Raw genomic sequence first — 23,996 nt, forward strand, 5'->3', positions numbered from 1 at the left:
TGAGGATTGTGACTTTGTGAGCAATTGCTGCTTTACTTAGATCGATTAACCCCTCCACTGCCGACATTTATCTATAAAACTATTCTCAATTCACAATATTTTATCGTGTTTTAGTTGATTATACTTTGTAATGCATGGAAAAAATTAAGCTTCGAATTTCAGATGAATTATTTCTTTGCCAATTTATATATGTACATTTTTTTAAATATGATTTGCATTATCCATATCATACATTTGTATTTCACCCCTTCGCTGATTGGCAATATTCGAATACATATCATTGTTACCAATTTTTGTTTGTCCAGGTATACCACCATTACGATGAAATGCATTTACAATACCATTGGCCATCTGAGTACCATTTGACATGATTGCAGCTCCAGCATTTGTGGCCATTGCATTACCATTTGCAATGAAACCATTTGTTGTGTTGGCAATACCATTTTTAACATTTGATATTGCATTATTTGCATAACCATTTGAAATAGCACCATTCGCTACACCGTTTCGCATGGTATCCGAAACACGTTGACTGATTGTATCCAAACCTGTTACTGATGTTAAATCCTCTACCATTGTTCGTTGATGTTGAAGTGGAGGATGATGGTTGTGATTCATGGTAGTGTTATTGTTCAATGCTCCCATATTAGGGTGAGGTTGATCATTATTTGGACGATTGTTGAATGTAAGTTGTAATTCTTCCATTTGTTGAACGATTACATTGGAAAAGTCTTCTTGTACTTGGGGTGAATCAGTATCACCATCCACCTATAAAAAATTTGGTATAATGCTTTACTCTTTTATAAAAGAGATTAGGGCAGGTTCTATCAGTTTAGGTTAGGCTACTTTTTATTTTACTTTACTTATTTTAGGTTTATATATTAGTCCTGGTGAAAAATTAGGAGTACATTCTTGAACCAGTACAGAAAATTTTGTAATTGCCCTTGAAGGACGCCTAAATAAGATAATCGAAGTCTTCCTGAAGGATAGCGTGGTCTTCCTGAAGGGTATAAAATAAATTCGGGTTAGCGCTATAATGTACCTTCGCCTGACATCGGTCAATAGTTGGAATGATTTCCGATCGTTCAAAAACTTTGTCCAGAATCTTTTTACTAACAAAATACATGATTGGTTTGTTTCAAGTGGAAATTTCCTTTATATGGGCCATATACTTACAATGATTAATCTTCCATCATTATCTAATGATTTGAGCATTGGCAGCGATAATTCACGAAATACTTCCAATCGTCTTCTAAATGCAGATACACTATCATCCAATCTTCCTCTTCCTAGTTGAAGTTTTGAGCAATCCAGTAATACCATGGTTGGTTTTTGTTTAAACTGAAGAAAAAAAATTAATTAACTTTTTAAACAATAAAATAATAATCTATATATATATATATAAATGAACCGATATTTCTTCTGGTCATCGAACCACGCGTGAACGCATGGAATAATTTCGCAAATTCTTTTTTTTTTCAGGTTTGTATGAAAGAAAAATAAAAATTAAGGAAGTTTGAAAATTTGAGAAAAAATAATAAATGCAATAAATGGTGGAAACGCATATAAATCATGCATTATGTTACCTTACTATATACTTATGTATTTATTTGCGCTCCCACCATATTTATCTAGAAGTGTGAACAGATATTTGAATAGTATTGAGGTATTATTTATTATTATTCAGGAATTATGAATATGTATTTATTAGAACTATATGCAAGCAAAGCGAGCTCTACTTCCGAAGGCTTCAGCCGGGCCAGCGGCCAAAGACCTGTCCAAGAGAAGAGAATGTTATAAAATTTGTGTTTAGCGGGTGGGCTTAATGAACTTAGCGGGTGGGCATAGTATAGCTATTCATGAATTGGAGCTGCAGGTTAAAGAAGATTAATAATCGCTGATCAATAGTTGAGTTAACAATGAAGTTCACCGGGTCATCTAGAGGTATGGATATCGAATTCAATATTCATAGTTAAGACAGAACAGCGTCTGTCGGGACAGTTTTTGAAGTTGAAGTTTGCAATCTTTAAAAATAGAGGCATCCAGAAGTAATTTTTATGCTTATCTTAAAAACGCTAAAGCTCTGACGTCATGCATCGAAAATGAACTCTCGAAGTGTTGGAAATCCTCTAAATAGGCTATTTTTTACAAAGTAGACAAAAAAATGAGTTAGTATAGTGGTAAAATAGAATCCAGTTGTACGAAAACAGCGTGGTATTTTTCTCATGATCTTGAAAAGTTGAAATAAATTTTGCAAATAGTTTGTAAGTATAATTAATGTTTTTAAACATACGACAACAAATCTATCTAAATGATAATTCAGAAAATATTAAAATAAATGACTTAATAATTACGCAAAATGTTTTTTTAATGTTTCCATTCAACATAGAAAGTCAATAACAATAATAATAATAAAATCAATAATTTTTTTTTTATAATAATTGGTTTTCATTTTTAAAGATATTATGCATGCTTATTTAAAAAAATTAATTTATAATATTATTTATTGATTAAAAAGTAAAACAATAACAAAATTAAACAAACCTTGACTTCAAATTCATTCGCCTGTTTAATATCTCTAGGATAACCGTCTATTAATAATCCCATTGCAGACATATTTTGAGACATATTTGCTTCTAATATTTGCATTACAATATTTGGTGGAACCATTTCCCCCGCTGAAATACTTTGTCGAATAATTTGTGCATCAGACATATTTCTTGTGTCAGTTGGTTCCGCTGCTGCTCTTAACAACCGTCCCACACTAATGTGTACCCACCCTGGTTTTTGAACAACTGATTTTGCACATAAAATTGCTTTGTTACTACCAGGACCACCAATTACCCAAATTACTGGCGGCCATCCTGGTTTTATAGGTGAATTAAATGCTCCTGTGTCTAGTGCACGAACTGTTATTACTTCAGAAGATGTATTCCCAACACCGGCACCAACATTATTGGCACCAATTTCGGGGTGCACTTGATTTGATGGGGGAATTCCAGGTACGACAGTTGTTGCAATTGGCGCTGTTATATTTCTTGAGCTGGTGTCAGTTGTACTATTTACAACTGGTTCAATGCCATTTGTAATTGGTGCTGTTCGCCCACTTGTCAATTCTGGGGGATTACTTTGCATACCCAATATTCTCATTACCGCCTCTCGAAAGTCTTTATACACATCACCTGGATGTCGTTCTCCATTTACCTAATAATTTTAAATAAATTTTAGCTTTGTACGTTGTAGGTAGAAATAATTCAAATTCTTTTAACTAGATTCATCAACGTTTCAGGAATAAATCAGATTTAATGATAAAATTCTTATTAAAATCATTTTATCATTTCTACAACAAAATCGCTTATCAAATTGGAAATCAAATGCGTAAGAAATAGTCCAAAATTAATATAAAATAGCGTACTACGATTGTTAATAAAAGTCTATTCGAAAAATTGTCAAGTGTGAGCTCAACTACAGCACATATGGTCCAGATATTTAAATCATTCTGTAAAAATTTATAAAACATCGTGTTATTTTTAATAAAATAAACACCTAGGTCTAATTTCGTTTTTTTTTTAAACCATATTTTCAGAACTGTATAATTTTAGGTATTGAAGTCTTATACTTTAAATTTTGTTGTTGTATATACAACCTGAAAAATAAAATCGAATTCATGAATGGTAATTCGTGTTATTTCAAGTACTTTTGTCTGCTAAACGGTGACAATTTCTATAGAATGTTGGCAAACCAGCCTTTTTTAATTTGAAGACATTTTAATAGTGAATCCCTCGATTATTTTAAAGATCAATATGATTATTTATTTTGAATCCGAAATTTACGTTCCCCCACAGAGGCAGTGATTAAACTGGTCAAAAATACTTGGACAAGTGTTACAACAGACCACTGAATGGACCAAGTATTTTTTCGAAAAACTTAAAAAATGTTGGATACCAAAATATTTTTTCCCCAAGAAATTCTCCAAATTCAAAAAATATCCCTAAATTTAGGGGGAATCCCCTAAGTTAGCAACACTGCAGTGGGACATTTTTTTCAAATTGTTTCTAGATTATGATTATGATTGTCTGCGCAATTAATAAAGTAATAAGTGATTTCATAAATCCTAACTGATACGTAGAAACAGTAAAAAAAAAACTTTACCACGGTATCACCATGTTTGTATGGTCATAATATTGTTTTAAGGTCCGATTAAGAGACGCCTTTGATAGTTTGATTGGGAAGTTCATTAAACAATGTTTGGTTTTAACAGGGCAGAAGGCGAACAAGTGAAATACCTACTCAATTAAAGTAATTAGTTTCTATCATATTAGTAAAAAATTACCAATTAATAGCCAAACAAATTAACATGTAAACTACTTAATTTCTAAGACTGTTTTTAATAATAATGTTAAATAAAATTAAATCAAATTTTCTTAAACAATTGAGGCGGATTCCTTGAAATAGAATAACTTTTTATGCAAATGCAGGTAATTAAAAATACTCCGTTCTTTTTGTATTATATTATGTGGGTGTTGCACGCAAGCATATTTGTAAAACTGATAACATATGCTTCCTGACCAAAAACTACACACGCAAATCCGGTTCATATTTTACTATATATACAAGGTGGTCCGCTAGCAATCAATTGGTGAAAATCAGTGTATTTAATTATTAAACTAGTATTATTGTGATACATGAAAGATTGCAAGAACTCAACGTTAAACATTATACAGAAACGGATTAATCAAATAATTGTTTGTTAGTTATTGGCGGCGTAATTAATCAAACATGGAAAGAGTCGAGAAAAATCAAAGCCGGACAGAAGATTAAATTTTCGATCTTTTTTTTTTTGTTCAAAAACATTTTATTCTTCGAAAAAATATAGGCAAAATATGAAACGAATTCTAGACAATCGATTTAATATAACCGCTTTTATTTTGCAAACTAAAAATCCCACGGGCATGAAATATAAATCAAGTAAAAGAAAAAAACAACGCTTTAGTCCTAACATGCTGCTTAAAAGTGCCAATGAGTAAATAATGAATGAATAAAATTTAATTGAATATGAACTAGATTTGAGTATTTTCAATTTTAAGGGGTTAATTTCCTTTAAGTTCAGAATTTAGTAAACAAATTTAATTTAATTTTAAAAAAAATGTTTTAATAAATTTGACAATCTGAGGGAATCAAATGAAAACATCTGAAAGAAATATGAGACATACTTTTCAAGAACCATTAGATGTAATGACGAATTTTGGTTTATTGTAGATTTTGGAACACTGTAAAACATTCGTCGTTTGTTTCACATCAAATGAAAGATATGATAATAGCTCAATTTAAGGCGTTTACAGGTCTTACCAGAACACGAGATGAAGGCACATGTTCGCATGTAACCATTGTTAACGTGTGTTAGGCATAAAGACGCAGTAAAATCTCCTGACGAATCAATGCTCAATACGACTTTTGGTGCGACAAACAGAGAACAAGCCAATCAAGAAAATGATGATTCAGATAAACTCTAAGGCTACTTTCTCATGCAATTCTCTTTTTTTCTACTTAAAAATAATTTTAGTTTTTAACTTTAATAATAAATTGTTTTAGTAGATTGAAGGCACATCGAGTTTAACGGAAAAATATATGCTAGTAATTTTTTTATTACATTTTTAAACTTTATGTACGGGACCCATTAAACTTGAAAATAGTCGAATCAGTTCATACAGAGATAAGGACCTTTGACCCAAAATATCTCAAAAAGTGTTAAATACACAACTATACACCCATTGAAAATTTTATGAGCATGTTTTGCATAATTATTCTAATAGCCCAGCTCGTAAATTTGATTCAATGATATTGTTGTAAATGTGTAATAATATTATGCACAAAGTACATTTTTATTACATCTAGAAGAAAAATATAAAAAAAGAAATGCTTATCAGATGTGAATCACGTTTAGTTACCGAGTGTTCTGTAATATTAAGCCATGTAACATACTGGTGATTTTTCATATGGTTGTTTTTTGTGTGGTTGTAATATTTATTATGGTCCGATATAACATTAATTTATGATTTTGTTATGTAAAGCAAAAGGATTTGTTCGGCCACATTGCTAATGTTTATGAATGTTTCAATAGATACTTCAAAAATTAAAACTTATCAAAAACTGGCTGACATTATTTTCTGACAGGATGAAAAATAATCTTAATACTGTCGAGTCAAACTAAATATTGTGTATCAAACCTTCAACAAAACCAAAACACATTAAAAAAATAGTCAAATTTGCTGCATTATTTATAAAATAGGCAATGAAATAAAATTTTCTCGAAAAAATTTTGGGGAGTTGTCAACTAGAATTTTTCCAAATGCATTTAGGGAAACCAAGTAAAATAGCTTGTCGTCAAATATTATTTGCATTAAATTTTAAAGTACTTAGAACGTTTTTTGGAAATTTCCGTTTACCATTTTGACTAGAAAAGGTGTCTTAAATAATGTATTCATCTTTTTTATTATCAATTTTATTAACATTGTTCTTTGATATAAAACCTTGATACGGAATCTTAATAATATTTGATAATATTTTAAATTCGTAGTTTAGGTGCTTTTATTATACTTCAAGTTAACTATACAAGGGTTTGTGTTGACATAAATTAAATGTAATAAGCTGATATCTAGGAAAAACCCAGCATAGAGCAATAATTTATTGTAAAAATGATGATACAATATTGTACCTATACATGAAATTTATAAAAAAAATTATTTTGATCTCCTGTGGAGTGTTTTATTTTTTTTTAGTTTTTTATTCGTGATAAAAATAAATAATCTAAAAATAGGATTAAAAATTGTTTTTAAAGTTGTATTTTTTATACGCGATAACAATTTCTGCATTTTTTCTAGAACCTTGAATTTGTATTGTATTATAAAAACAAACATTTAAATATGCGTTTTCTTAAACGGTTCAAGAAAAAATATGCCTGCATTGATATTGATTTGCAACAAAATAATAAACTGATCAATTCACTGTAATCTCAAATTTTGAACATCTTTCTAGATATCCAACGATCCGTTATATCTTATTCTCTTTTATTTTGATAGAATATTCGAAAACGATTTAAAATTTGGTGGTTCAAGGATTGGAGTAATTTGAGTATTTTTGCTCCTAAAAAAAGAATACCAAGTATCCCATTATACAGACTGGCATACAATTGAAATATAATAATAGCATTACCCGTTTGCTCACTGGTTTAAAGTATTAGATTAATTGGAGCTTCCCTTGAACGAAATTCTAGATCTGCACCTCAGTGCACCTCAGCAAAATATATCAAGTGTCCCATTAAAAAAAAAAAAAAAAACGAAAATTTCTTTGGGTCACAAGATCTTTTAAAAATCGACTCATAACTATAATAAGAGATAAAGGAAATTTTAAATTAGAAAGTTATTCTTTATAAAATCACATACAAGTTCAAATTTTGTTAAAGAGTAACTTTAAATAACATTTATATCCAAGCTTGTCATATTATAAGAAAACCAGTAACTGTTTTTGAATTAGACTCCCACATAGCTATAGCTTACTATTACGATTACGAAAAAAATGTTTGCACCAAAAGTACATAGACTAAGGAAAAAACATTGTTAATATTCAAAAAGTAGGTCTACTTAATTCTAACTTAACAGAAGAGAAAAATGAAATTCTGAATTGAAGCCATCGAATGTGACAACAGACCTGTTTCTGATTTGCAAATTATAATAGAACATTTTTCGTTTTGCATTATAAAAACTCTATTTTATAATAAATTATTTATGGATTTAAAAATTGCTTAATCATGTTACAAAAATATTTAAATTATATTGATTATTTTTCCTTTTATTAAAATGAAAAATTAATACTAAATTCATCTATTCATCGTTAATAAACCTTTATGAAAACATGTTCTTTTACTATTAATAAATTACCAATAGAATTGAAATCAGGTTGTCAAAATATAAGTTTATTTAGAAATGATATATAAAGTTATATGTTTCACGAAAATATACCAACGTTTGCAATATCACTCGAAGCTGAGGTAGTTATGATCCTAATTGGCCGATCAATAATTTCCTGATTAGGTAAATTGTTGTGTGGTTGTATACCTAGGTAAATCCTTCAATTTCAGGTACTTAAGATAAAGTTTTTTATTTTTGGCGAGATTACGCACATAATTCAAGTGAAAAATACATTATTCAAGCAAAATTTAGTGCGCTTGCTATGTAATATACAACAATTTTTCAGATAAAAAATTTTTTATTGAATTATATAAAGCATACAAACAATTGTTTAAATTTTTTTTAAACTGAACTCAAATTTGACATCTCAACTTTGCTGACACCTTGAGAGCGAATCAAATGCTTTCAAATTCAATCTATTATAATATTCGACTTTCCTGAAAGATTGAGTAATATTTATAAAATACTTACAGATATCAGCATTCCGCTCTGATCAAAATAATCAGCAACTGGCATTACATTCTTATAAAAATTTTCGAGTTCCATTTTGGCTAAAGATAATACAACTTGACCTAGTTTTGCACCATAATCGATTTGACGTTCAAGAACTTTTTGTCTCCATGACACTAATACCACTCCATTCATAACTTGTATCTAATTAAAAAAAATTATCAAAAAATTAAAATCGTGTTTTTTTTATGTAATTTCTTAAGAAGATTGAATTTAAAACTACATTCATTGCAGAAATAAAATTTTTCTTGTGAAGACAATACTTTTTGTGTTTCATATTAACTGAAATTGGTTTAAAGTTTTTGGATAGACTGAGCAACAACGGCTTAATTTATGCTATTTATTGAAATATAAGGTTAGATTAGAGTAGCTGTCCTAGGGAGAATAAACTTATCCCCATCCATTTCTCAATGAACCATTTGAAGCTCCATTTAATAATGTCAAGGGTGCTTTAATGTCAACTGATTTGAGAGGACGTCGTAGAATGCCTGGCTTCTTCTGATGCAAAAGCTGGACAGTGAAAGAAAAGATGGTACATCTTTTCCTCGTCCTCCTCACTATCACGAGTACCACAACTACGTCGCTCCCATCATTTAAGGTTGGAATTTTTTAAGATCTCCTCATTCAAATCCGATTCAGTTTGTTAGAATTAGAATTTATATGGGCAAAAATAATAATAGATACTATAATCCCACAAAAAGGAATATAGTATCCATTAATATTAAAGGCTGGTGTCGGTGTACGAATATTTAGGCCTCCCACAAAATGAAATCCCATAATATAATAAAAAGAACAACAAGCCTTGTCTTGGCATTCAAAAATATTTAATTTGTAAAGTTTTTTAAATTTTGAGTGTTCGTTTAAGTAATAATAATAAATATTTTGGTAGAGTTTCCTAAAGTTTTGATCGCTTTTACGAAAATACATTCAAACAGAAAAAAATAACGCGGAAAAACATCCTGTGAAACTGTCGGGAGACTGAAACATGGTCTTGGTCTAAAAATTGATCTTGATCTTGGGTCTCACATGACAAATTTTGACCTTGCAAGTCTAGACCAAGACCAAAACAGCAATACTAACACTGATTATGCTTAAATACTACTAGAGCGATAAAGTATTATCGTCTTTATCGTCCCAGACTAGAATATACAAAAGAAACTTACCTTTTCAGAATATTCAACAACATCCCGCATGTTTCGCGGATAACCAGATATTAAATAAGTTTTGGCATTTGGAGACATTTTCATTTCAAGCATTAATACTTCTGTTACCGTTTTACTAGATAATTGACCAAAATCTTGCATATCTTTAAAAAAACAAAAATAAATATTAGATGTTGCAGCTTTGGCAATACAATAATATTTAATGTCAGGGTAAGTTTTTGGAATTTATGAGAATAAATTATTTCTCCTGTAAGCTTAAAAATAATTAATCTGAAGTGAACGTAAATTTTCCTTTAATGCAGGAAAAAAAGAGTCTAAGTTAAGTCACTTCGAAGTTTGTAAACTTTTAAAGATACGCAGAAGCATGCCCTTGTTATATTTCACTGTCCCATCCCATCGATTCTTTCAATATATCCACAATTTTTTTTTCTATTTCAATAATTCTTAGAAATTAAATTGTTTTCCAAACAGTCGCAAAGATTTTTTAATTTTTTTTGATTCGCATGTAGCATATATGAGTTTGTTCTTCAAAGCTGGGTATAGAACACAGCGCGCATGTTTTGCATTAATATTGGATATTCGTGCGAATCTATGAGCAGTATTTCCAAATGTACTACAGTTCGATGTGCTAGCCGAAGAACTCGAAAGAAAAAACAAGTGTCCAATATTTTTTTTTAAATTTACCTTATCAATAAATGAATTGATACTTTTCCAATTTTCATAAAGATTTTATTTCTCCATAAATAATGAAAAATTTCAAAAAGCTTACTACTGTATCTTTTGTTCTAAAGACTATATCCGATACGCTTCTTGCTTTTGTCTTTTTTAGATATATGTGGATAGGTATTTAGGTATATGTCTCCTAGACGTTAATACGAAAAATTAACTAGCAGTTAAGTAATTCAACATCAAGAATAAATTAACATATAACTTGTATGTTTTCAAGTTTCGTTTTCGAAATATAGGAAAATTGTCTTTTTCAGTAACTATTGAAAAATGTACTTTAATATCTTCGAATTAGATTTTACTGATATAGTCACTCCAGTCAAAAAAAGAATGTCAAACCTCATAATTAAAGATAATAAGCTACAAATTTTTATAAACATTTACTTTGGCATTCTAAAAGTTTTCTCAAAAGCCTCCCTAGTAGCCTAGAAAATTTTAGATCAAATTAAAATTCTGCATTGTTTAATCCTCTGCAAATTTTGATAAAAAAATACTACCTCTGTTAACATAATAAAATCATACGTTGATAATTTTTGCTGATTTCTAAAGGTTTTAGGTAAATCGCCTTTTTTGGTACAAGTGGTATGAAAAAATCAGCCTAATCCATCAACCTTTTCTTTCAGCCATTTTAACAGGGAGATAATTTCCTTATATGAAGTTTGTGCAGAGTTTTTTTTATAAATGTTTCTCACAAGCAATAAAAATACAATAAAAAAATTTGGTAATAAACCATGCAACTAAAAATATTCATGCAAAAATCATTTATAAATAACCAAAAACTTATTATTACTTTTATTAAATAACTTTTCCCATCTAAAATATTGAAAATTTAAAACCGATTTTTTAATTACGCAGTAAATTTTTTATCTCCTGTATGTGAAACGAACATTTATTATAAATGTTCTAATACATTTATTATATAGCTTTAATACAGTTGGACTTAAAGCGGTTTTTTATCAACAACTAACTGCGGGGACTACTCGCTTTGCGGGGCAACATCCCCATTTTCATCCCTTCCTCCTAAATCCCCTTGCGTAGGGGTTACAGTTTTATATTTTACTTAGGTATATTTTTCCACTCCTCGAATGTTAAAAATAGATAAAACAATCATTGAAGCTGGTTTTATATCTTATCAATATTTGAGCATAATCAATGCACAACTTTTTAAGTTTTTGAAGCACATCCCTTTCAATCCCTAATTCAATCCCTTACTCTACTATATTATGCATGTATTATACATAAAAACCTTTTCTTGAATTAGAATACATCGCATCAAAATTCGTTGCGTAGTTAAAGATCTAGGCATGCATAGGGGTTAGGGACAGACAGGCGGAAGCTACTTTGTTTTATACTATGCATTGACATAATGTTTATAAATACAGGTCTGCTGTAGATTAGGTTAGGTTAGAGTGGCTGTCCTGGGGGGAGGTGACGCACTTAGACCATAGGGTCCGTTGTGATACCATAAAAGAGTTGGCCCATCCCCGGCCACTACTCCATGAACCATTTGGAACTGTTTAAGAACAGCAGGAGGGTTTTGACGTCGACTGACTTTAGGTCGGAGAGCTCGTCAAAGAGAGGTTGGCTCAAGTAAGTCCATCTCCTCATGACAAGAGCTGGGCAGTGACAGAGAAGATGAGACATTGTTTCCTCTTCTTCACCACTGTGACAGCTCCTGCAGTAGTCGTGATACACTACCAGGCCCAAGCGTTCAGCATGCCTGCCGCCCAGCCAGTGTCCTGTGATAGCCGCCACAACTTTGCGAACAGAGGACCTTGGAAGTGATATAACAACTTCGAAACGCCTGTGCTTGTACTCAGACCATATTTGTCTTGTAGTACCACAAGTACGTTCATCCCTCCATCTAAGATTGGCCTTTTTCAAGATATCCTTTTTCAGGAGCAACTTGCAGTTCGCAAATAGAACTCCCGGCTATTTATTGATGCTTGTGTGCGGCAGCATTGTGCCATTTCTGGCAAGCTCGTCGGCTTCACAAAGGTCTGCTGTAAAAATCCAATTAAAAAATTTGTATTTTCAAGTCACTCCTCACTATCCATTTATTTGGAATAACTCTACTACTATTTCTAAATCAAAGAAAACATGATTATAACAACACAATTATAAAAATTCAAAACATAAAAATCAAACTCAGTGAAATTCAACTCTGCTGTGGTTTTTTAAAAATCACACACGTTTCTCAATAACTATGTGTAGTTACCTTCAGTTGCTTTATTAGCTGATGTAATTACCGTCGGTTCTTGACCATCTAATAAAATAAAATAAATTTTCTTTGTTTAGATAAATTTTAGAAATTAATTTTCCAAAATATATTATTACCTACTATGATATATATCATTACTCTGCCATTTTAAGGATATTGTGGTGCTAAATTCATTTAATTATTGTAATTTTATCATTGTATGTATTAAATAGTATCTTAAAATGTACATCAGGCCTGTAAACGAATCCTATACAATTTGTCATAACTACTTGATTTTGGTTTCTTGAGCTGAAAGATTTTGCCGATGTATTCAATGATTCAATGAAATTATCCTCACTATTTTGACGGTAATCTTATTAAATTTAATTTTGTAATTTTGTTATTAAAACAGCGCTTGAGCCTTCTTACTTCAATTTTCAATTATCGCTTTAAATTTTACTATCGTTTAAAGAAAATTTAATGGTTTAACACACAGTTATTGAGAAAAAATAGGAAAATAATTGATAAAATTAGTTAACATACTCTTCAGAAAGGCAATATTAAACATAAAACCTAAGAAGTAAATTAAATACAAATTGAAAAATTAAACAGCATTTTTAAAATTATGAAAAAAAGAATCATTTTGCAAACAAATAGTATAATTTAATAGACAAAGTGCTTAATTAATTAGCAATAAACCCAACACCACAACATCCTTTAAATATCTTAGGAAATCCTTTTGCAATTCATTCCCCTGCCAAGGAATGAAATACAAATAAAAAAATTAATGGCCCATTATCCAGTAACACTTGAATTGTGCTAACGGATGCAAACTTATGCTCACGTAACTATGTGAAAGGGAGAAATATTAGTCCTCCAATCTTGTAGAATTGCACAGATATAACAAAAAAAAAAAAAAATAAGTAGAAATCGATTCATTAGCGTCAACTTCAGAAGGTAGATAATTTCTCACTAAGAAGTTATTGGTGGAAGTAATTATTTTATAATTATTTTACATTATCAATTTTTTTAGAAAAAATTGTCTTTCTACCTAGAGCAGGCATGGGCGAGTTATTTTAAGTAGAAGTCACCATTGTTACAACTTTAATGTGTGTCTTTTTTTCCAAGTCCGCATTGCTCATAGAGGAGGAAGCGAGACGGATCCTCTTACTACGACTCTTCTACCTATCTCAATTTCTCTAATAGTAATGAGATAGGTAGAAAAAAAGTCTCTCTGTCTTATTCGTATTTTTTGTTGTCACTGGTTAAGTTGTCACTGTCTTACTCGTATTTTAGGTACAAAAGTCTGAAGGACTTCTCTTAGTCACGTTTTCCCATGCCTGACCTACAGGATATATATAATAATACAGTCTCCTTCAACGTTGAAATGATGAAATTTATAAACTTCATAAAAATTTTTTCTTCCAATGATTTTATTTTACAGAAATTCAAAGAACTTCAATAATTTTATTTTACAGAAATTCAAAGAACTTCAATGATTTAATTTTAGAGAAATTTCCATTAACCATCGTCCTCCGCTCGTAATATGAAGCCACTGTCGTTTTAGCTCGGAGAACCCCCAGGAATGATATTTATACCTCCTAAGATATGTATGGTATCTACACTTTTTACATTCCTATAAAGAGGTCAGAGAAATCAAGGAAGGATTCATTCTAGCTTTGGCTTCGTTCGTAATATGGATGAGATTTCCGAATAATAATAAATACCCTAAGGGCAATAAAAGTGGAAAAACGATCAAAAGGACCATTATAAAGTGTAAGATAATATTCGATATCAAAAGAGTGTATCTTAAGGTGTTAATTTTTGGATTAGACACACTAATCATTAAAAAACTAATAAATTTCAAAATAAATTTAACACATTAACAATATTCAATAATAAAATAATGTCAATATAACATTGAATATTCCGTATTGTATTTGTATACATAAAAACTTCGTATAACGCATAATTTCTACCTAGAAAGGTTATGTAAATACAGATAATGACATAACATTACATAACCTTGATTTTATTCAATGATATATAAAAAATTGTAAACAGTTATTTATTAATTATGGAGAAAAATATGTTTTTATTATGAAACTAAATTTTTACATTTATTTCAAATTTTTATGTACATTTATATCAGAGTCAAAGTGAGTCAAAGTATCTCATTCATGATACTTTTAATAGCTTTTGCTATCACAACACATTAAACCTCTTAATATATGTGGGATAGACTGTAAACTTCAATAAAAACGCTCGTTACGTATTTTCTTTTGAACAAATAGAAAGAAACGAAAAAAGTACACAGAAGTCGGAACTCATACCCGACTCTTCTAGATATCCGAAGCCTTTAGGGTGATATTGATACTCTATACTAATCGTTGGTACAAAGGAACAATTAATATTTTATGAGAACCGTTTAGCCAACTCAAATTAAAGGTAGCCTCTTCGTGTTTTTATACTATTTGTAAGTTGAGCATGTATTGTATAATATTATATATTTTTAAACCCACTAATTTTGGGTCATTCTTTTCAGCTGTGATGCCAGTTTTTCGATAGTTATCACTTCCACATTCTTGAAACCCGTTAGAGCTAGGTTAATTTTGATTACAAATTTGAAAACTATGACCCAAATTTAGTAGGATTACCTATACTTGGTTTATCAAAATTGCCAATATGGTACTTTTTGATATCTTGTAATGAACAGCGAATATATTAATAATAACTTCAATTTTAATCCAATTTTGTTCGTATTACTCTGTATTATTTTGGAGATTAATCAGTTCCTTATGCAAAATAGCCCAGTATCATTTAAGAGATTAATGAGTTCCTTGTTTTGATCGGAAACGTAGAGAAAAACAATACTTTAATTTGATACTCTATCATTTGAATAAATTTAAAAAGTTTATCAATTAAATGGCAATTAAATGTAACAGACTCTTAAAGGTAAAATGACACGATTTTGGCGACTCCCCCCCTCCAATTATGCCTTAACTCTTATCTTAAATACTATCAGTATACGAATTTTCATCAAAATCGTTAGAGCCGATCCCGATATGTATAAAGCGCAACCTAAATACTAGCCACCGACCGACTACTTTTAAGTAATTAAAAAAGTGTGCCAAATTTTGCAACTTCATATCAAAACTGCCAGTGCATAAGTAAATCTAAAGCTTCAAACATTAAAGTATGCTATAAATATGGTACCAAAATATTAAAACAATAAACTGGAGGACATGCTTCAACCTTGAACATCTAAATTTTTTTAAAATTTGGAGCTAATAAAAGTAAAAGTTTAGTTTGGATGAGTAATAAGTAGTAGGTAAGTACTTATTTCAATTACTACCAATTACTATGAGTGACGTCAAAAGTTTATGAAAATAATATTATAATTATAAATTTACATATTGATTATATACAAAAATTTATAGTTTTATACTTCGTTATTATAGGTCTTTTATTCATTTTTCGAAGGCCAAAGTTAGAATCTAGCATTCCATAAAATGCTTCGATATGAGTTTATTCGGTATGAGCTTCGGTTATTTATTTTGAAATAAGACAGCACCAAACGGAAATTGTAAAGAAATAAACGACTTAAAGAATAATTTTTTACTTTATTATATTATAAATATAATAAAGTATTGTGATCGAAAAAAAAATCGATATCGGGGTTTCAACGGAAATACACGTGTTGAGGGTCCCTGATTCCAAAAAAGTGGTTTTTAAAAAACGTTGCTCCCGTCGGTATATCGGATATGTCGGTATGTCGGTATGTCTGTTACCAAGCTGGAGCCTTCAATTTTCAACCGATTTTTCTCAAACTCGGTACATAGGTTCAGTTTGGTCATAATTCCAGATGATTTTTTCATTTTTTCCCTAAGTCTTTTTTCAAGGGTACTTCCCTCTAGGCCAAAACAGGATTTTTGGGGTTTTCTCAAAAACGGCTCTAACGATTTCGATTAAACTAGGCACAAGGCTACACCTTAAGGTGTTCCTAGGATTGGTATAAGTCACATATCCGGGAAAATTCGAGAAGGCCCACACCCTAGGGAAACTCATTACTTGTTTTTAAATAATTCTTACAATTGGCTGCTTTCAATAAAAATATTACAAGAATAATCAATTTTATAATATAATAAAGTCTTGTCCGATGTTTCGGACCGTTTATTAACATTTTAATTGTGTTTCTATTTGACTCGAAAACAAAACATATAGGCAGTTGATCCTGATACAAATTTAAAAATTAGCCGAAAATCTTATCTACAAAGATCTTTTGTTAAGGCCTGAGCCTGACTCATCCTAAAACATCAACAAAATTCAGATGCCTTTTAACAATATTATTTCAGTAGTATACTTTTAATTGCTAGGATAAGTCGCGATCAAATTACAAATCGAAAAAAAAAATTGCTTATAATCATTATGTTTTGAAGTAACCGTGACAAATCATTTTCGAAGTAAGCTAGAAAATGTGGTTTAGAGGACTATCAACAATTGATGTGCGTTGTATCAAATCAATTGTTCAGAATCAGATCAGAATCCCGATCGATTTTGCGGAAGTTTTTTTTATAAATTTTTTGTATTAAGTTATCCTACAAACTTTCCACTTATCGATTAAAATGATCCACTCTGTATATAGTTTTATGAAAAGTCTAGATACAACATCAAATAGTAGATTCTTTGGTTTGCCCGCAATTCACATACGTTCATTATAGGTATTGGTATTGTAATAAACGTAAGTATTTAACATGTTATTCATAAATTTGTTTGCATTATAAAACATATAAAATTGATTTTTACGTTTTTTATTTTATTTTTCCAGTAGTTTCATTATAATAATCATTAATACATCATATAGACACCACATACGTACACGTAAATAATAAAGTCACATGAGTCACTAATAACGTTCATTTTAGTATTATTTGTCGTCATTTTAATTTATCTATTTTATAATATTATAGTTTTTAATATATCGTAATATTGAAGTCCTCTCAAGACATCGCAAATTAAAAATAAAAATTTGACTATAATTTCGTTCAGAATTATCAAAAGAACTGTCGTAATTTTAGATATCAGTATGTCCTCGAAAAATGATCCAATCTTGACGTTGTACAGTTCAATTCAAAACATGCACTTTCGACTTTTTAAAAAATTTAGATCTTCAAGAGTAAAATAAAACTACCTATCAATGATCTCAAAGTTTAGAAGATTTTATTTTTTTTAATATGCTTCCCCAAAATAAATGGTGTTTTCCAATACTTATTTCAGATATAATACCACGCTCTAGATATAATACCACTCTATCGTTTGTGCCCTTTGCATCCGTTGCTATTTTCAATTTCTTCAAGTTTATCAATTACTTCGATCTTCGAACACTCAAATAAAATTGAATACTAAATAATGTGCTATCTTACATCTAACAAAATTATATGTTTTAAAGATCATACTGTGTCATAGCTGGTAAGAGATAGAAGGATAAATAAAATGTTTTTCTTCTTATAAAAAATGCTAACATTTTTAACACGCTTTTATTAGTTTGATATGTATATATGTAACTGAATATTTGAAAGTGATTTTCACTCACTTCAAAACGTCGGATTGAATTGAAACTTCGCCTGCTTAGCAAGGACCAATGGCAATACAATAATTTATTTTAAGTGTCCGATTATCCTGATCAAGATCTTTAGTATTAACGACCGAAAAAAATCTTTGATGGTGGAAGCGCAGATAATATTTCATAATATTGATAAATAAAAAACACACTTTTTAGCTACCTGAACTTAAGTTTAAAGGAAAACTTTTGAGTAGAAAAGCGTGGGGTTTTTTTAAGATAGTTTAAATATTGACTTTAACTTTATATCTGTCAATAAAATATTAACACTAATTGTAATCTAACACTCCTTGCTTTTACGATAAAATGATTTGTTTGGTAATCACTTATTTTCTACTTTTTAGTTCATGCTGGTCACAAAAGCATGTTTTTTAAACTATTATTTACTTTCTATTTTTTTGTTTGAAACATATTTTTGAAAATCTATCAGTTTCGAAAGAAATTGGATAATCTACTACTTTTTAAAGAAGGACCTTAAATAACAAAAACGGTCTTTATTATAGATAAACAACTGTGCTGTTTTCGAAAAAAATAAAAAAACTTTACATTTTAGAGTTTTTTTTTCAAAGAGCACCTATACTTGGCTTTTAGTTTCGGGCAAAACTATACGATTTTTTCTTAATGTTTCGAACGCTCTTAATAATAGAGCTATTTATAAAACTTGCAAATCCAGAAATTTTTGCGTAAGATGTTCGACAATGAACTCAACATTTTTTGTTTGAAGCATTTTTCTTGATAAAATTTATTTTTCCAGTTTCGAGCATAGGTTCTCCTAATTTAAAAAACAATCTTGTATAATTCAATTCAATTATAATTGAATAAAGCCGGCTTGATATATTTGAACCGGTAATTATACATGTTTTTAAAACAATAAGTTCATTATAGAAAGAAGTATAAGCGAGTCGACAAACTACATTTTAATGTTATTGAAAGTGTAAAATACTCTTAATAATATTGCACAATTCAAGGAAATGTTTACAGGAAATAAATGCAATTAAATTAAATATGTATATAAGAAATTCTTACCATTTCCGATTGCATATTGTTGTAATAAATCAGTCATATTTATATGAGCAATACCACGTTTTTCTTGCATTAAGTTATCACAATGTGTTACCTTACCACTTCCTGGGCCACCTGGAAAAATTAAAAAAATTGCATAAAATTTAAAAATTTACATGCTTATTTAAAAACAAAAATTTGTTATATAAAACGGAGGTGTCAATCAGGGAAAGTGGACCTAAAAATAGATTAATTAAAAGGGGCTTATTTTCGTATAACAACTAAGTTGTTCCGCCTAAACGCTATATAGTCCTAGATTTAAAATTTAGAAATCGTATGTTCTTTTTTATAAATAAAAAACAGAGAAAGCTATTTTTAACCGACTTCAAACAAAAACGGAGGAGGTTATCATTTCCACTGTATTTTTTTTTTAATGTTTATTAACACATTATTTTCGACTGGGAGAATCGATTTTGATGATTCTTTATCTGTTTGAAAGCTAGTGCTTCCCGTGTGGTCATTTCATTTTGGTCTAACAATGGCATCCATGAGAAAACCATAAAAGTTTTAAATTTTCATTAAGTATGCACGACAAGAGGATGAATAACTCAATATCAAGCCAGCCGATTTCGATGATTCTTTTTCTAGTGACAAATTAAAAAAAATTAGTTAATGTAAAAATAAAAAAATAAATAAAAAACTTTTAACAAAAAGAAAACCGACTTACTTTTCCAAAATAAATTAATATGCACTAAAAAGTAAAAAATAACGAAAATATAATGTAGTTTAAATTATTGTAATTTTTGGAGTCGGTGTCAGGCAAGCTAATGTAGCAAACTATTCTGTCAAAGTTGTTTCCTTGGCTGACACCGAATCCAAAAATAATAATAATTTTAACTTCATTATATTTTTGTTATTTTTTACTTTTTAGTGCATATTAATTTATTTTTGAAAAGTTTTTCTTTTAAAGTCGGTTTTCTTTTTGCTAAAAGTTTTTTTTAGTAAAATGAAACTGTTCATATTTATTTGCTAATGAAAGTAAAGGGTTTTAAGGAGGCCCGAGTACCAAATATTTAAAAATAAAGAAAATTTTATTTTATTTCTTATTATTTGTTTAAAAAGTATTATTATTTATTAATTACTAATTATTTCGAAAATTATTTCCTTGGTAGTGTTGCCAAGTGAAATATCATGCTTTAAAAGTTGAAAGTCCCGAAATAATATGGGATTGATGTGATACTTTTCATAACATATACCAAACATCTCCGTAATTTGTTAGGAAACCCACTTTTTGAGTTACAACCTCATTTAATTTAATTATCCAACGTAGGAATATTTTACAAAATTTTAAATGACTTAAGTATGTACGAGCATAAAGCTAGAAATTTTAAAATATTTGGCTGTTGAAAAAATAACAGCGTATTAAAAAGAAGGCGGAAATTCAAAAATTTGTAATTACCTTTATTAAAAGCTTTTTAAAAAAGGAAAAAAAACTTACCGAGAACAAATATAACAGGCACTTTTGGAGTTTCAAATTGCACATTACCACCATTGTGCATTGGAAATACACCATCCGGTGGTGTGCTTGTATATCGAAATTCGTGAGCACTATCCCTTACTTGTCGTTCGTCAAACACCTGTGATCCATGATTCTGTTCTGTAAAAAATATATAATGATTTCGTTAATATTTTCACTTAGTAGTTTTAAAACTTTGGCATACAATAAACGTAATAAATTTTATAGTTTTAATAGCTTAATTTTCCCTTTAAATATTTTTTAAATTGTAAAATTTACAAATAAACAAGCGGGGAATATTTTGGTTCAAGTGTTAAGATACCTTCTATAAAAAAACCAAAGAAGCTTTTAGATTGAGAGACAACAGAAATTTAAAAAAGTAGGTATACTTGAAGTCTGCACAGGAGTTATAGTTTTAAATATATGTAGCATAGGGGTGATAAAACCTGCCTCCCTAATTTTTTGTAACATTTTTGTGACTACAAATATCTCTGAATTTTTCGTTAATTTTCATCAACTTATAATCAGTCTGCTAAGCATTTATTCCACAGAGACTCATTGGTACCCGAAGTTTTTGGTACCTTATCTACATTATTTCATTATTTTTAGCTCTACACCAAGTTTTTGGTTTTTACCGCATCCCATCGTTATTATTGATTTCTAAAGGGTCTGACAATACACTTTTGAAGTGTTTAAGTTATTATTTTTTCCCTTTTGAATAGAAAGTGTCAACTTTCGACCCGCTGCACTAAATGAAGTGGCCACTTTCCGAATCCGCCTAGCTACTCCACCCTCATGTCTGAGGGTGGAGTAGCTTTCGATAATAAAACACTTGGTTTTTATGTCCCATCCTGTTTTTAGTAAATATTTAAACTATTATAAGATATTAGGATAATATTTTATCAAACTTTTTTATTTCACCTGCATTCATTTTGATGACGCAAAAATTATAATTAGCACAAATTATGACGAGATTTTACGCATTTAATCGAAACAATGACGTAATTTTATATCACACGCGATTCGAATTTATATAATACATAAGTCTGTCTGATGCTTATAAACAAACAAAAATGTATAACAAATTATTATTTTATTTATATTGAGAAAAATGATCGAGAGATTTTAAAAACGACGTTGAAACGACGACATTCAGGACTAGGAAACGTTCTCCAATTCAATTTGAACGTTTCTCATGGTTTAATGAAAAATTCTTATAGAAAAATAAAACGAAAATAAAGAGTAATAAAATATTTAGAGAATTTTTACGTTGGATTTTTTCTATGCAAAGTAAATTTTTAGTAACATGCAGAGTTTGAAGAATAGAACTAGTTTACATCTATAACGTGAATCCAATATAAAAATTTTGGCCCTATTCAGTTCAAAAGAAAAACTTTATATTTGATATGGAAATGTTTATATTTTATATGGAACTCTTTTAAAGAAAATATCATGTGCAGTTTGTTCATCAGAAAAAGACGATTTAATGCACAATCGCTATTAAGCGGCTCCACAAAAATGAATTCTGTCAAACATAAAATTAAAAGTGAAAAAGGACCGCCGTCTTTCATATATTGAGTGAGATTTGTTCGATTCGACTTCTAACAAATAAAACTCTTTTTGAATTTAAAATATTCATCGCCATGTCAAATTAAAAATTTAATATGAATATTTAATATAAATTTTTAGATATTGATGAAAAACAAATACTATTTTCTTATTTATGTTGTAAATAAAATTGAATAATTAATGTGTTCATTGTAATAATATATTATTATGTATATAATATTTGTGTCATTTCAAACTTCCGCTTTTGTTTGGATTCAAAATTGACATTTTGAGGTCGAATTTATCAGATACCTATTCTGGTTATAATAATTCATATAATTATTCTTTGTATTAATTAAAATTGAATGAATTCCTATAATATTAAACAAAGTTTATTGGAGGGTAAGGTGTAGTAGATACCCTAGATACATTCACCCTTAAATTACTCTAGAGTTTCTTGACAGGCATTGCTTTCTATGAGATACAAACGATACAAACCATATGATAGCAATTAATGACATTTTTTTGTGTTTCAAACTACAGAAATCTGGGGTCTAATGTTAATTTATAAACAAGTTGACTATTGTTGACTATTGTTGACTATATCTAAACCATTGTTCATTGGTGGATATTTTATTATTCCATATTTGAGTTTTAAACATAACGTAAAATATTAAAAAGGAGAAAGATGAAAAGACGTAAAATCATGTACCTTGAATCAAACAACATAAGATACCACTGATACATGGTAATAGATACCCACTCAATTTTAAAATTATTTTCTCTCATAATGGGTTACTAAGTATAGGTATAGTAAGCGTAGTATAAGCACAAAAAAGAAGCCTCATTCACACCCAATCATTAAAAATGACATATAATAAGACATTGTAGGGTTTTCAATGTTTCAATAACATATCTAGATTATATGACTGTAATTTCAGGTACAATCTATGACGATGATCCTAGGAACACCAGGGTGTGATTCATGGTATAGTACAATCATGTACCATATGCCATAATGGAATTTAGAAAAAAGTAGGCCGGAAAAATAGGCCCAAAAAAATTTCTGTACGTTCCATTTTTTAACGAAAGGGTGAAAAATTCAGAATCAAACCATCTCCTCTATAGTCTATATTTTCCGATTACCGTCATATTCGATATATGTAATGTTTAACAAATAAAAAAACTTGGTAGGAATAATAATCCTGCAAGAAGAGACTATTTTCATTATGATATAACGCATAAATGTAAATTTTAATCTATGAAACTACAATCCCTTATGTTCCACTTTTCTATATATTATGTTTGGATACTGTTTCATTTTTTGTTTGAATCAGAAATGTTAATAACCTATGTCTCTACTTTGATAAGATTTTTAAATTATATACCCTAAAAAGTTGAAAAGTATCCTATATAATTATAAAGGTTGTTGACCTAAACCATATCGAAAAGGAATTTTATCATTTTATATATTTTAGTGTAGGAGGGTAATTGGTAGTCGGAAATTCTCAATGAATATAACAAATAAGGTGCCCCTAAGTCTCAACGTCTGCGAAGCTGCATCACTCATAAGTTACTTACCTCTTTAGTTAGTAACCGTAGTAATTTCAAATTAAATCAGTTCCGTTTATTTTAATTTTGTACATCTAGCTCCAAAACGGTAATAAAGCCAAGATATTTTTGAGTTTGTCAATTCTTTATAATATTTCGGAGTTGTTATTATTTAAATAATAATATAACTAAA

At 29.4% G+C, this 23,996-nt stretch overlaps 1 protein-coding gene across 1 annotated transcript; it reads right to left on the bottom strand.

The window, feature by feature from the left end:
* Positions 1–201: 201 nt before the first annotated feature.
* Positions 202–21,349, bottom strand: LOC123292283 (adenylate kinase isoenzyme 5). The gene is made up of 9 exons (XM_044872878.1): positions 21,340–21,349; positions 20,687–20,845; positions 19,213–19,323; positions 9,641–9,783; positions 8,439–8,621; positions 3,060–3,204; positions 2,545–2,897; positions 1,177–1,341; positions 202–768 (listed from the first exon to the last, which is right to left on the bottom strand). The coding sequence occupies exons 1-9, from the start codon at positions 21,347–21,349 to the stop codon at positions 202–204; spliced, it is 1,836 nt and encodes a 611-aa protein (XP_044728813.1).
* Positions 21,350–23,996: the final 2,647 nt, after the last annotated feature.

The sequence above is a fragment of the Chrysoperla carnea genome, chromosome 1 (assembly GCF_905475395.1).
Source record: "Chrysoperla carnea chromosome 1, inChrCarn1.1, whole genome shotgun sequence".
Taxonomy (NCBI): domain Eukaryota; kingdom Metazoa; phylum Arthropoda; class Insecta; order Neuroptera; family Chrysopidae; genus Chrysoperla; species Chrysoperla carnea.